Here is a 14,650-nt window from a genome sequence, read left to right on the forward strand (position 1 = left end):
CAGCTAGTGCATAGATGTGGAGATCTTCTGAGGCCTGGCTAGGGCTGGGTGCTTGGGCACTGTGCCAGGGCTGGGCCATAGACAGCTCTGCTTCTCTTTCCACCATCTCTATTTTGGATGGGTCCCCAGATACTCACTGATGGTCTTTACTTACAGCCCCATCATGAGCTACAGTCACCAGATCGAGACCACAGCTCCTCCCTCCATTTGAAAGTCAAGCATGTATCCCTTCAAGGTAAACTCAGGTGCTAGGACCAGGTCCTGTCTGCCCCCTTCCATTTTGAGCTTCTCATTTACACATGGGGCAGCATTTTTCTAAGTTCTAGCTGTGTGCCAGACCAGCTCTGCCCTCAGTCATTTTCCACTGAGTGGTATGGTAGAAAGGTGAAAGCACAGACTGAGTTGGGTTTGAATCCTGGGTCTTTCAGTGCAGGATCTTAGACAAGTTGCTTCTACCTATGCCTCGGTTTCCTCCTCTATATACCAGGAATGGTGACATTCCTAGGCTGTTCAGGTGCTAAGTGCATTCATACATGTACCTGTTCTCATGTGTATTTCCAACATGAAGGCAAGAAAGAGCCTGGGACACTTGGAAGAACTGCAAAGAATACGGAATGGCTGAGCAAACCTCCCTAAGGATGAAGCTGGCAAAGTGGGATAGGTGGGTCATGCACTACAGACAGAGCCAGGAAGGCCACCATCTCAGCATGTGATACCCCTGCCAGGCACCTCTCCTGTTCCCTCCTTTCCCTTCAAGGCTTTCCAACACAATCAGCCAGCCATCTCTCCTGGAAGAAGATGGGCAATGAAGTGAGATTTCCTCTACAACTTCTCCCTTGGTAAGTAGTTACTACCAGGTGTGAGGAGCAAAACAATCTAGATCTCCCTCAGCACCCTGGATCCTGCCTTCCTCTTCCTCTTTCTTCTCCTTCTCTCCTCTAAGCTTCACCCAGGGGAATCAGTGCTCCTCACCCTCAGTCCTGAGTCAAGGTTGCTTCTTGCCCCCTCCCCCACTGTAAATGCCCAAGGGCAGCATGTGGCTTTGCAAGGACACTGGTTGCCAATCAACACCAGGGCTCCTTTCGGAGGACACACCAAGGTTCTTGTCTAATTACACGGGCACCAGCCATCTGAGATCACCAAGGCCAGAAAGAGCTGGAAGTCAGGTGGCCCCACAGTCTGCTCAGCCAGGCCACTCAAATCTCACGACAATCAGAACAGAGAGCAAGGCTATGTGGGAGATGGCCCCCAGGTCCCAGCTTCTATCACTAACCTCGCTGTTATGTCTGGATGGGAAGTGTCCCCTAAAAAGGATCATGTATTGAAGGTGTGATCCCCAGCTGGTGGTGTTACTTTGGGATTCTGGAAACTTTAGAGGTAAGGCCTAGCTGGAGGAAGTGGTCACTAGGGCATGCTTTGGTCCCCAGTCCCTTCCTCTTTCTGCTCCCTGTCTGTCAGGAGGTGAGCAGCTTCTTCCTGAGCACAAGGAGCCAAGCCACCATGTCTGAAACCTCCAAAATTGAAATTCCAAACAAATCTCTCCTCCTTTATATTGTTCTCTCAGGTATTTTGATCACCATGGGACAGGGCCACATCTTCCTTTCTGTATTCACTACCTCACTGGCAGCTCCCTAGTACTACCTTCCTCAAACTCCAGGGAGGCTGCTTACCTCATCTCCAGGGATATAGAAGAGGATGCTGAGAATCAGAGATGACCAGGGCTTGCCCAAGTTCTCATAGTGGGTACCACAGAGAACTCTGGCCTTCTAGATCTTTCTCCTGGACTGTGCATCTGGTGAGTTTGGGTCATACTAATAGCTTGGTACTAACCCTGAGTGCCAGAACATCTTCCCCACCCCCATCATCTTGACACTATCCAAAAGTTTCTCTGAGAATTCTTCCTCTGGAAAAGACTAATGCTATGTGAACCAGCATGGACAGATGGCCACAACCATGGCCAGTGTCTCCCTTGACTCCACCCTGTTTCCCCCTCATTGTCAGGACTTCTCCCTTCCCACTTCTTTACATTCTAATATGACCTGACTTCTCTGACAAATCTGGGACCCAGAAGCCATTGAACTGTAGTTTTACAAAAAATATTGGGTCTTTGGGAGGAACATACATTTCATAAAAATTTCTAGATCAACTAAGAATAACAATAGGGACAAACATTATGGGGCACACCTATAATCCCAGCACACAGGAGGCAAGAAGATCTTTAGATCCAAATCAGCTTGTGCTACATAGCAAGACCTTGCCACCTCTACAAACAAACAAATAAAAGGAATGTATTAGAGCATCTGTGCATTTTAAAATATATTATTCTCAGGGGAGGGAGGATTGGCAGTAATAGGATTTGAACTCAGAGCTTTTCACTTGCTAGGCAATGAGAAGCAGTATGAGGCAGTATGGCCCTTAAGCCATACCACCAGTCTTTTTTTTTTTTTTTTTTTGGCTAGTTATTTTTGTTTTGTTGTAGTTTTGGTGCCATTCCTGGGGCTTGACCTCAGAGCCTGGGCAATGTGCCTGAGCAAATTGCTCAAGGCTAGTGCTCTACTACTTGAGCCACAGCTCCACTTCCTGCTTCTTTGGGTGGTTAATTGGAGATAAGAGTCACAGATTTAGGGCTGGGAAGTTAGCTCAGTGGCAGAGCACTTGCCTCGCATGCCTGGGGCCCTAGGTTCGATTCCTGAGCACCACGTAAGCAAAAAGAAAAAAGCCGGAAGTGGCGCTGTGGCACAAGTGATAGAGTGCTAGCTTTGAGCTGAAGACCTAAGGGACAGCGCTCAGGCCCAGAGTTCAGGCCCCACAACGGGACCCCCCAAAAAAAAAGAAAAGAAAAAAAAAAAGAGTCACAGATTTTCCTGCCCTGGCTGGTTTCAAACCACAATCCTCAGATCTCAGCCTCCTGAGCAGCTAAGGTTACAGGTGTGAGCACACAGCAGTCAATGCTAGTTATTTGAAATAAGAGTCTCACTTCCTGACTCATCTCATACACCTGGGTCCTGGGTCCTGTTTCTGGGAGGAAAGGCATGACAGAGTCTCACAGACTTTTCTTTTTTTTTGGGGGGGGGGGGGTCCTGTCGTGGGGCCTGAACTCTGGGCCTGGGCGCTGTCCCTCAGCTCTTCAGCTCAAGGCTAGCGCTCTACCACTTGAGCCACAGCGCCACTTCCAGCTTTTTTTTTTCGGTTTGTGTGGTGCTGAGGAATCGAACCCAGGGCCTCATGCATGCAAGGCAAGAGCTCTACCACTGAGCCACCTTCCCAGCCCTCTCACAGACTTTTCTACCCCACCTGGCCTACACCATGATGCTCCCAGTCTCAGCCTCCCACATAGTTAAGAATGCAGATAAAGCCACCAGCACCCAGTTTATTCCAGTTACATTTTAAAACAAAGTTTGAAGAATTTGATCCTGTAGTATATATATTTCCATGTTTGGAGATTTCAGCTAGGTTCTCCTCTGCTCTATCAGCTCACTTAAACCTGGATCAGAATCTAAATTAGCTAGATGGGCTAGAGTTCAAAGCTTATAATGGACCCTCTTTAGTCCAGTCTATTCATTTGACAGATGGGAAAACTGAGACACTAGTCTTAGATGTACTCTCCTCAATAACATTCATTTCCTTAGTGGCAGAGCCAACTCTTAGACCAGAGCTAGGAGTCTGGGTCAAGGCTGTTTCCACGGGACTGTAGCCCAGGGCAGTCCTAGATCTAAGCACCTGGAAAGGGCCAAGGGGACTAGTTTGGGAGCCTCCCCAGCCTCAGATGAGCCTGCCAGGCCTGTGCTCAGGAGGCTTTGATGTCCCTGCTCATGCATGTGTCTGGCTCAAATGGCTGTCCCTTTGGACTGCTGCAAGGGGCTGATTAGGTGTAATTGCTTTGCTGGGAGCGAGCTATCTACTTAATAGAATCAGCTCCCAGTAATTAGCCTGCCAGAGGCCCATTTCCTTTGCTAGAGTCCCAGGGCCTCCATGCATGTTGCGTGTTGGACTTCTGTAGACAGTCACATGCAAGAGGTCTGGGGTGGGCTTAGAATTTGGTTTGGGAAGACCAAAGGAAGAAGTACTGTGGAGGCTCAGCATTGAGAACCCCAGAGCAGCCCTTCAGGTGGCCTGGAGCCAAAGAATTACAGCATTCCCAGGCCAGAGGGACAAAGAACCTGGCATGGACAGACTAGTCCAAAAATGTTAGATTGAGCCCAGTCAAACTGCAGAGGGCATCTAACCCAGCCCTCAAGTCTAACCAACAAGTCAAAAGGCATTTCTTGCAGACATACTATGCACCTGGCACGGTACTAGCTCCCAGAACCCTTCAAAAATGCCCTCAACCCCAGGGACCAACCAGGCTATGATTGCATATTCCTCTTGACCAGGAGGACAGTACCATGCTGGGAAGCTCATTCTTTTATCAGGGTACAGAGACTGTTCTATCCTACATTGTGCTGAAATCACAACATAGATCACCCCCATGGATTCCCCTCCGAGGCCATATAGAGCAAAGCCAATTTCCTGGTGTGACAGCTCCCATGTCCCTTGTGCTTTTTCTCCAGGCTGAACATCCCAAGCTCTCTCACTTGTGCCACGTATATCATACTGGTGAGATCCCTCATTAATCTGCTTGACAAGCCTGGAAACTGCTCTGGCTTGTCAATTCCTTTCTGCCAGCATGGTTTGGAGCCCAGCAACTAGTGCTATAGGACACAGGAGTTCTGACTTGCTAGGAACAACTGCTGCCCAAAACTAGACCATGATACTTTCAAGAAGTGCTATAGTGGCCACTGCAGCCCCTCTGTTGAGAAGGACACCCACAGTCTGTTCACCAGGAGCAGAGTCTCCTCCTTGCCTGCTCTTCTGCCCCAAACACACACACACACACACACACACACACACACACACACACACACACACACACACACACACACACACACACACACACACACCCTGCCGTGCACGCTCAGCACCACTCAATACTTGCTGGCTGATTAATCATTGCGAGTGCTATTATAATTATTGTGTTTGGTGCTGAGAACAGACTGCCTCGGCTTGCTTCTCAGAAGCCATAAACCTGCAAAGAAGGATTTCAAGATTTGTGAGCTGTTGATGACAACTCTGGGCTCTTTTTTCTTTGGCAGCAACGTGTTTTGTCAGGAAAGACAGAGCAAGGCCACTCCAGAATCTCCACAGAAGGTGATCTTAAAGGTCTTAAGTCTTGCAATGGAAGGACAAGTTCAGGGAACTTACCTTACACCCATGGTCTTGGAAGTCAGGGAGCCAGGCATGAGTTCTAGCTCTGTCCCAGAGCTAGACTGTGACACCTGGAGGGGCTCACTCACCTCACCAGTTAGAGCATCAGGAGTCAAAGCTTTCTCCAGCTTTAAGTATTCTGTGATATTTGTGCAAATTTAGTGAAAAACACAGGTAGAAGGGAAAACCTGGAAGCTTGATATACAGAGGAAGAAATGAAGAGGACAGCAGGACCAAAGCTGAAACTCTAAGGCTCATAGCCTTCTAGCCACACATGCTTGCACATGCTTTCACATATACATGTATGTGCATAGCCACACGTACCAAGCTGGAGAACAGAGGCTGATTCGGTCTGACCTTCTCATCACCTGCTGGCTACCTTAAGATATGAGTAATGGAGCCGGGCGCTGGTGGCTCACGCCTGTAATCCTAGCTACTCAGGAGGCTGAGATCTGAGGATTGCGGTTCAAAGCCAGCCCGGGCAGGAAAGACCGTGAGACTCCTATCTCCAATAAACCACTAGAAAACCGGAAGTGGCGCTGTAGCTCAAGTGGTAGAGCGCTTGCCTTGAGCTGAAGAGCTAAGGGACAGCGTCCAGGCCCAGAGTTCAAGCCCCATGACCGACAAAAAAAAAAAAAAAAAAAAAAGATATGAGTAATGGCCGGCTGGGTCTATTCAGTGTCCCTTTCCCAAGTATGGAGACAAAGAGGTTTTGAAGGAGATCAGAAAAGTGAATACTAAAGCTAGGCACTGGTGGCTTACTCCTGTAATCCACCTACTCAGGAGGCTAAGATCTGAGGATTACATTTCAAAGCCAGCCTGGGTAGGAAAGTCCATGAGACTTTTATCTCCAATTAACCAGCAAAAAGCAGAAGTGGAGGTTTGGGCTGAAGTAGTAGAATGCCATCCTGGAGCAAAAAACTAAGCAAGAGTGTGAAGCCCTAAGTTCAAGCCCCAATCCCAGTGTGTGTGTATTTGTACGTGCACATGCACATACATACTCACACACACACAGAGTAAATAATACCAATTCTGGTGAAGAGAAAATGGCCAATCTCCTGTACCACTGAGAAGAATGAAAACCAAGGCAACTATGCTGTGGACAACCAGAGAGGATTTAGTGACATGCAAGTCGTATGCACTTCAACACATGCAAGTATGGGTATTAATTGTAATTCCCTGCAGCTCCTTACACACACACACACACACACACACACACACACACACACACACACACACACACACACCTACGAGGATGTTCACTGCAGTACTCATCATCAGGGAGAGAAAGCCACTGAGAAGGACTGTCTGGGGGGAGGGCTGTGTCAAAAACTGTGGGACACACAGATTTAGAGTGAGGTCTTGAGCTGTATGCAAATGTTGGTCAGAAGCAACTCAGAGATAATCATTCATTGAGAGCCATGAAGTCCAGCTGCTCTTCACTCCATTATTAGGAGAGCCAAGCCCAATCATGAGTGAGGGCTAGTCTTTGGCTCAGAGAAGGATAGCCCTTTCCTCAAGCCACACAGCTCTGCAAGGGAAGGACAAAGGGCCAGGTGTCCAGTTTCCCAGCCTGGCTCTCTGCAATCAGCTCACAAAGCCTTGGTTCACTAACAGTTGCCTCCTGTGTTTGACTTGGGCTTGAGATGTTAAACAAACAATGGCTCTTGACAAACGCAAGCCGCTAGAGTGGGACGGTTTATGCTATGTAAAGCCAAACTAATCCCTAACTTTGCTCCCTCCTGAGACACACCAAGAAACCCCTCAGGCACACTCAGAGCACCCTGTCTAAGGCTATGACTACCCCTGCGGTTCCTGGACCCAGACCCCCCTTCTTGGGCCTGTCCCTTGCTGACACAGTATATGGCTTAGGACCCCTTCCTACAGAGAGCCATGGGCTCAGGCCCTGCCAACATGCCTACGTCATCCAGACCAGTAAGAAAAAATGGAAGACAAGTTGCAGAGTGCCTTCTCTGCCCTGGCTGCCATGCTGTGCCAAGGCTGGGGGTGTGAGGGTGAGTGAAGCCCGTCCCTTTCCTGCAGGAACTTAAGATCTGCTCTAAACAGGATGGACCAGATCTTCCCCTGAGGCTCTGGTTCAGCTCACAACCAAAGGGTCAGGACTTGAATCTAGCTTGTCTGAGGATCAATTTGTCCTCTCTTTCCCCAGCCTCAGTCTGCCCATACAGTGGAGCTAAGATGCCATGGATGGAGAGGTCTCTGTGCCCCATCCCTCAGCCACAACCTCAGCCACTGTAGAACGAATATTGCTGGTCAAAGGCCCAGGGATCCCATTAGCCTCCCAGAACATCCAAGTGGGAAGGGGCCTATTGTCACAGCCAATGCTTTCATATTGTAGAAAAGGAAACAAAGGCACAGAACGTCCATACGGTTCTCCCAATTCACCCATCAGTACTGGCACTAAAGTCCAGGACTCTGGATTTCCAGTTCAATGTTCTCTCACTGCTTCCTTGGGCTTCAGACACTTGAATCTTTCTTTCTCTGTCCTCCTCTCTCACAAGGCTTGCTCTAGCTTTAGAATTCTGTCGGCAGTCACAGAGGCAAGTGCCAGAGTTCTTTTGCCTGGAACATGACCATCTGTGACCCTTTCCCACTGAGACAGGATCTTTGAGGCCTTCACTTGTGTCCTGAGGACCTAAGGAAATACGAGGGTTAGCACTGATATGCAAAGCACTATGGAAAGAGTAGCAAGTATAAGAATGGTCTCCAAACAAGGTATCTCTCTTGATATCTCTAGAAAAGATATCAAGCCAGCAGGCAAACCATGTAAGAGCCATCTAATGCAGTATGGAGGAGGAGTCATTGTCTGGACTGAAGCTCAGATGAGAGTCTGGAAACACAAAGAGCCAACAGTTCTAATGGAAAGCAACCAAGGAACGTTTTTTGAGGTAAGTGGCCTTTGGACTGAGTCTTAAGCCTGAAGAGAAGATCAACAGATAGACTATGGGAAAAGCAAGGCGTTACCAAGCAGCCCAGCTGACCTACAAGTGAAACATAAAAGTAAGCAGATATGTTTAGAGTTTAAAGATGAATGGAATAGAAGATCAAGACAGAAAATTATTCTGTGTGATGTTCAGTGGATAATAAAATAGAGCAACTAATAATAAATTCTGTACCATTTATCCTAACTCTGCTGGCATGCCTATACTCATAATATAAAGTCTTCAAGGCAGTATGCTCTCATTTTGCCTAATTTGGGGGGGAACTGAAGAAACTGAAACAAGCAAGCCAGGAAGGTTGAGGGATATTAAAGTGATGGGAGTATAGACATTTAATGGCTAAAGTCTCCATGTCTGGATGTGCAAACCCACGCACAAAGGAGAGACTGACCCCAAATGCCATAGCAAACATGAGGCTGGTTAGGTGGGGACAAGGCCAAGGGATCCCATAAGGAAAAAAATAGGGTAAGATGATAGGTGTTTGGCACAATCCAACCCAGGTCACAAGAGAATGAGACCCCTGCTTGGAAGTTCCAAGAAGTATTCAATAACAGACTATGTCAGCATGTCAGCTCTCCCTCCACAAGAGACAGGATCAAGGAGACCTAACTTGACCTCCCGGGCTCCGGGGTCATGTTGATGTGTTATGTACTAACAGGTAACCCAATCCAATACATCATGGGTGATAGATCCCATGGAGACTGAGCTTTTACTCTTCCCTCACTCACTGTTCAACCTTCAGCCAATACCTTCCTATTCTTATCTCAGTTTCCTCATCTGTAATATGACAATATTGGGCTACATGATCTCTAACAGACCTTCCAGTTCTCAAGTGCTGTAAGAACAAGTTTCATCCCTAATTAATCATAAATATCCTGTTCCCCACCCCCAAGAACCTTTTCCCTTTACCAAAAATCTTTTCTCTCATAATACTGCTTCATCTATATACATGTCTGTTTTAGCAACCAGAAGTGAGTGGACTTAGACACAGGCAACAATCTCACCCTGAAAGCCAAGACTAGAAGGCCACTAGTACTTCAAGACAAATGAAAAACCTGATTCTGGTGTGACTGTGACAAAAACAACATGTCAGAAATGCACAGAACCTAACTTGTATCTTCTACCTTGGGAATCTGGAAAGGAGAAACCAGATGCCAGGGAAGAAAGCCTCAGTGGACAGCATTCATGGCCAGAGGGCAAGATCTGACTGTCTGCAAAGAATCAAAAGCCTTCCTTTGTGGAGAGCTGGGACAGGTATTACGAGTACAGGGCCCTCTCATCAGGCTCTGGTCCAGGGACCTGAGCCTTAGGGGAGCAAAAGTAATCAGAGAGGCTCATATTTTCTCATTTGCACATATTTTCTTATTTACCTCATATTTCTAATTTGGTTTCCTTCAATCCCTTAAAATCAATTGCTCAGGAGGTGGGTGGGGTTTGTATAATGATCTAACAAGAATAAACATATAGTAGGTATAATAATCTAACCCTTTTTTTTTCAGACTCAGAGTCAAGAAGAACATGAGTTTGGAAGGAAAATAGAATGAAGCCTCTTTTCAACTTTGGTGAAATGACTTTGGTGACTATATTGCCTTTTGCCTCAGTTTCTCTACCTACAAAAGTCAATGCAGGAGCAACCCTATCTTTCAGGTCTGCGGCAAGAACTAGAATGAATGTAATGCGCCCAGCCAAACACACAGCAGATGCTTGGAAAACCCTGCCGAATGAAGAAGAGCTGAAGAATGAATGGGTTGGTGGCGCTTACTTCCAAGGTGCTGTTGGAGAAGGAATGTGGTGTGTGGCTATGACAGACCAGCTGGGTATGTGGCAGATGGTGCCCCCACCCTGGCTGGTTGCCTCCTGAGCCTGCCCTCAGTAGTCAGGAGTCTTGGGCCTCTTCCACGTCTCTCTGCGTGGCCTATGCCAGGGTCCTGTGAAGGACTGTTTGACCCTTCTTGGCATTGGGGCTTGCATTCCAATCATTCTGCTCACTCAGCCAATCCAAGACCAGAGCTGCTTGGAGTTGAAGGACAGCCTGTGGGATCATCTGCCATGACACCTTATGGAAGAGATGGGAACATGAGGCTCTGAGAGGGACAATGACACCTTTCCTAAGGTTTTGCTGCCTAGCTTTCCTCATCACTATAACCACCATGTTGACAAATGAAGAGACAGAGGCAGAGGGGATGCACACCCCAGTTCCTCCAGTCTGGCAGTGGGTCTTCCCACCTGAACATACCTGCTCTGTTTCAGCTGGAATGTCCCATAGTGGCAACTAACACTCCCGTAGTCCAGCATAAGACTTATTGGACACAGTGGTGCAGGGCAAGAGCTGTAGCTATGTAGCCAGCTGGAACCCCTCGGGAACTGAACTGAGCGGGAAGCCCAGCCTACCAGCGCCTTCTCAGCCAGTTCTAGGTACAGGGCTGACCTGGGGAGGGAGGAGAGCAGGGCTTTCCCTTGGGCATCTGCTCATGTGCTCAGGGGCACAGCTGGGCCCTACTTGTTTCTAAGACAGGAACGGGCAGGGGGGTGTGGGGGGGGTGTGGAGTGTGGCCTGGAGAGGAGGAAAGCTTGGCTGAGTCCCAGCTCTGTCACCAACTCACTGTGTGCCCAGCAGGTCACTTCACTTCCTGTGCCTCAGTTTCCTCATCCATCTAAGCTGCAGGAGAGCAGGACCCAAGATCCCCACCAGCTATGGCATGCTGTAAATGGGGTGGAGGCTGGAGGAAGGGCCTCCCTCTGCCCGTCCTTTCTCCTTCCTCGATGATCTTTTTCCACGCCACCAGTTTATCTCTAGGTCTCCCTGTCTCACTCAGTTGGCTGCTGTTTCTATCCTTTGCTTGGGATTTGCCTGCCTGCTTCTTCTTTTCCAGGGTTTGTGTGTCTACCTCTGGTTTTGTCTCCTCCCTCCGTCACACACACACACACACACACACACACACACACACACACACACACACACACACACACACACACACACACACACACACACACAGTGCCTTCAGTCTTTCTCCCCTTCTTGGTAGTTATCTGTGTTTTCCTGTGTAGTTTTCTCCTCTCTGGGGCTGGTTCGCTGGATCTCTCTCCCCCTCTCTCTCCCTCTCCCCGTCTCCCTCTCTCCGTCTCTTCCTCTCCCCCACCCTTCCCCCTTCCCCCTCGGTCCTGCCCGGGCTCTCTCGCTCGTTCCCCCTTCCCTCCTCTCGTCCAGCCCCCCTCCCTCGGCGCTGCTCCCCAGTCCTTATTTGGCTGGGCGGGAGGGCTGGCGGGAGGCGGCGGCGACGGCGGCGGCGGGCGGGGGGCGGGCGCGGGGGCGGGCGCGGGGCCGGGCGGAGGAGGGCGGTGGGTGGTGCTGAAGGGACAGCTCCACGGCGGTGGCAGCAGCAGCGGCGGCGGCGGCGGCGGCCCCGGGCGCGGAGCGGGTGCCGGGCGCGGAGATCGGCGAGCGCAGCCATGCCCCAGGCCGCCTCCGGGGCAGCAGCAGCGGCGGAGGCGGCGGCGGCGGCCAGGGCGCGGGCCGGGGGCGCCGGGGGCCCGGCGGCGGCGGACTGGGGACGACGATGAAGCGGCAGAATGTGCGCACGCTGTCGCTCATCGTGTGCACCTTCACCTACCTGCTGGTGGGCGCCGCGGTGTTCGACGCGCTCGAGTCGGAACCGGAGATGATCGAGCGGCAGCGGCTGGAGCTGCGACAGCTGGAGCTGCGGGCGCGCTACAACCTCAGCGAGGGCGGCTACGAGGAGCTCGAGCGCGTCGTGCTGCGCCTCAAGCCGCACAAGGCCGGCGTGCAGTGGCGCTTCGCCGGCTCCTTCTACTTCGCCATCACCGTCATCACCACCATCGGTAAGAACCGGGCGCGGGGCGGGGGACCCGGGGGGGGGGGGCGCGGAGACCGGGGCTGGTGCTCGGGAGGTGGCTGCGGCTGGGGGGCTTTCCCGGAGAGGACCCGGGCGCCAAACCCGCGCGCACTCGCTCGTCCACCCGAGCGCAGCCGGCGGGTCTGCCTGCGGGGGACCGGGACTCCAGGGAGGCTTCGATTCTCGGCTCCGGGAATCTCAGCCTCCCGCCCCCCGGACCAACCCGAACTTGGCCCTGCCAGGCTTCAGGAGGACCCCAGGGGAGTCAAGTGTGAGCGGGGCAGGCACCCGTGGAGGCTGGGGAGGAGGGGTGTGGCCGGCCTAGGCCCTGGAGCTGGGCGCCCCAGTGTGAGCGGCGGGAGCGCGCGACTGCTCCCCGTGAGTCCATCCCTGCGGATGGGCTTTTGGCACCCGGGTGGCCACACCTGCTGGGCTCCAGGCAGGCGTGTGGGTACCAGGACGCGCGGCACTGCGCGGCAGCACTCCGCGGGCAGCGCTCGGGGGCCACTCTGGGGGCTTGAAACACCCTCTGAACTGCGGCTGTGAGTGTTGCTTAAAGGGGTGTGGGTGGGTATGTGGCTGAGTGTCGGTGTGGGTGTGCGTGTGTGTCCAATCTCCAAGAGTTTAGGCACCACCAGCCAGTGTCTGTAATTCTCTTGGGGAGGCAGAGCTGATGCTGGGAGCTAGATTCGCCCTGTCAGCTTCTTGCCCACTGTCCCAGCACAAGTGTCACCCTACAGGAATGGCTCTACTTGCTTTTGCCAAGCCAGGGAAGATCATGGTGTAGGAAACCTACGCACACAGGTAGATAGATCCTCTGGGTGTGCACAGGCATGCAGGCATGGGTGCGCGTGCACATGCACGTGTGCGCACACACACACACACACACACACACACACACAACACACACACACAAATTAATGTCCAGGAAAGGAATTTCCAGCCAAGTCCTCAAGTGTCCAGGATTAAACACCATACCCAAAGACCCTGTGATTCCAGCCAGCCCCATTTCTACCCTGTTGTATGACCTTGGGTAAGTCCCTTCCCTGCCTGGAACTCAGGCTCATGTCCAGACAGGGAGAGGTTGGCCAAGAAGATCTCAAGGGCTCTTCCCAGCCCTGACGTGCTTTGATTCTGAGATTGGAAACCCACCTTCCCCCAGAGCATTGGGATGCCTCCAGGAGCTGTTTGCTCTATCTCTACACATTCCTTCTCTCTCTGACCCCCTCCTTGTCTTGGCTGAGCTCCCAGGGGCTCACTGCCACTTGGCGTAGCCCATGACAAGATGGCAGTGTTTTCCTGGGAGTCAACAGAAGTCGGGGGTGGGGTGTAAATGGCAGATCTGGACACTGTCTGTCCATTGCAGGACTCTCTATCAAAGCTCTGTGTCTCTCTGGGAACCCAAGTCCAGCCCAAAGAGGAGCTGAACAGACTAGATTTGGTCTGGGGTCCTTCTCATACCCTACTGCCACCTGCCTGAGTTTGGGTAGTGACTTGGCTGTCTGCAAACCAGACTGAGAACCCTTAGACCGTCCCTCTCCCTCTTCCCACTTCAAGTCCTTGCTTATTACCCATTTCATTCTCAGTCTCCTGGTCCTCAGCTCCACTGTAACCTCCCAACAGACCTCCTCACCTACAGTCTCATTCCCCCAGCAAATCAGGCCTCCCCGGCCAATACTGCCAGAAAAAGAAAAAAAATCTGCCAAGACTCAACTTCCACAACACTAATTCCCTCCCCCAGAAGCCCCCCACAGCGCCCCAATGACCATGGAATCTGATCTATGCTTCTTATTCCACATTGTAAGGACCTTTCTGCCTAGCTCCAGCCTTAGTGTCTGACTTCATTTTCCACTTTGGAATTACATGATCCTTCTCCATGGCAGCCAAGTTGTCCCCTGAGAACATCTTAAGTGTGCGTGTCCAGCATGTCTTTTTTCTCCATCTTCTGTTTGTCTTGTCTAAGCCCACCCTTAGGTCCAGTGCAAATCCCATCCCCTCCTCTCAGCCTCCTAGACCACTGCTCCAGTTGGCTGCAGGATTTACTGTCAAGACAATCTAGGCAGCCCAGCACGGGTCTTTTGAACAGTTATTCACATCTTAGGGAATGTGTTTTGTCTCTTTAATCATACTGTAATTAATCTCCATGTGGGCAGAGCCCTGTAAGTCTTGTGTTCCCAGTGCCAGCAGAGGATCCCGTGTCTGTGAGCACTCAGAGAATGCTGTTTATGGGTTTACTGCACAGAAATGACAGGGCATCACCTCCACTCCTACTGTTGCTTCCCATTGTTCTTGTGGTCCTCACCTTCAGAGATGCTAGAAACTAAGGCTTGAGGCAAAAGTACTGTTCTGGTGATTATTTATTTATAGAGTGTTGAGTAAGAAGGAAGGTATCATCACATCACCATCACAGTTCTGGGGGTCCTCGGAATGCCTGCTCCTTGTCCTACTCAAGTATCCCTGGTTTTTTCGTCACCTCTCATTCTGATTATGCCACCTAGCTAAGAGCTGTCTTTAGTGGATCTACTCTAAGAAAATCCTGCCTGAGCTAGGTATGGTAGCTCATAACTATAATCTCAGCTAACTGGGAGGCAG

General features: G+C 50.9%; 1 protein-coding gene across 1 annotated transcript in view; it reads left to right on the top strand.

The window, feature by feature from the left end:
- Nucleotides 1–11,612: 11,612 nt before the first annotated feature.
- Nucleotides 11,613–14,650, top strand: part of Kcnk3 (potassium two pore domain channel subfamily K member 3) — a 40,849-nt gene continuing 37,811 nt past the window's right edge. Inside the window, exon 1 of the mRNA XM_070025187.1 lies at nucleotides 11,613–12,044. Coding sequence (XP_069881288.1) covers nucleotides 11,762–12,044 — 283 coding nt within the window. The 5' untranslated portion in view covers nucleotides 11,613–11,761. The remainder of the gene's footprint in view (nucleotides 12,045–14,650) is intronic.

The sequence above is a fragment of the Dipodomys merriami genome, unplaced genomic scaffold, assembly GCF_024711535.1.
Source record: "Dipodomys merriami isolate MVZ:Mamm:240054 unplaced genomic scaffold, mDipMer1.0.p SCAF_17, whole genome shotgun sequence".
NCBI classification, from domain to species: domain Eukaryota; kingdom Metazoa; phylum Chordata; class Mammalia; order Rodentia; family Heteromyidae; genus Dipodomys; species Dipodomys merriami.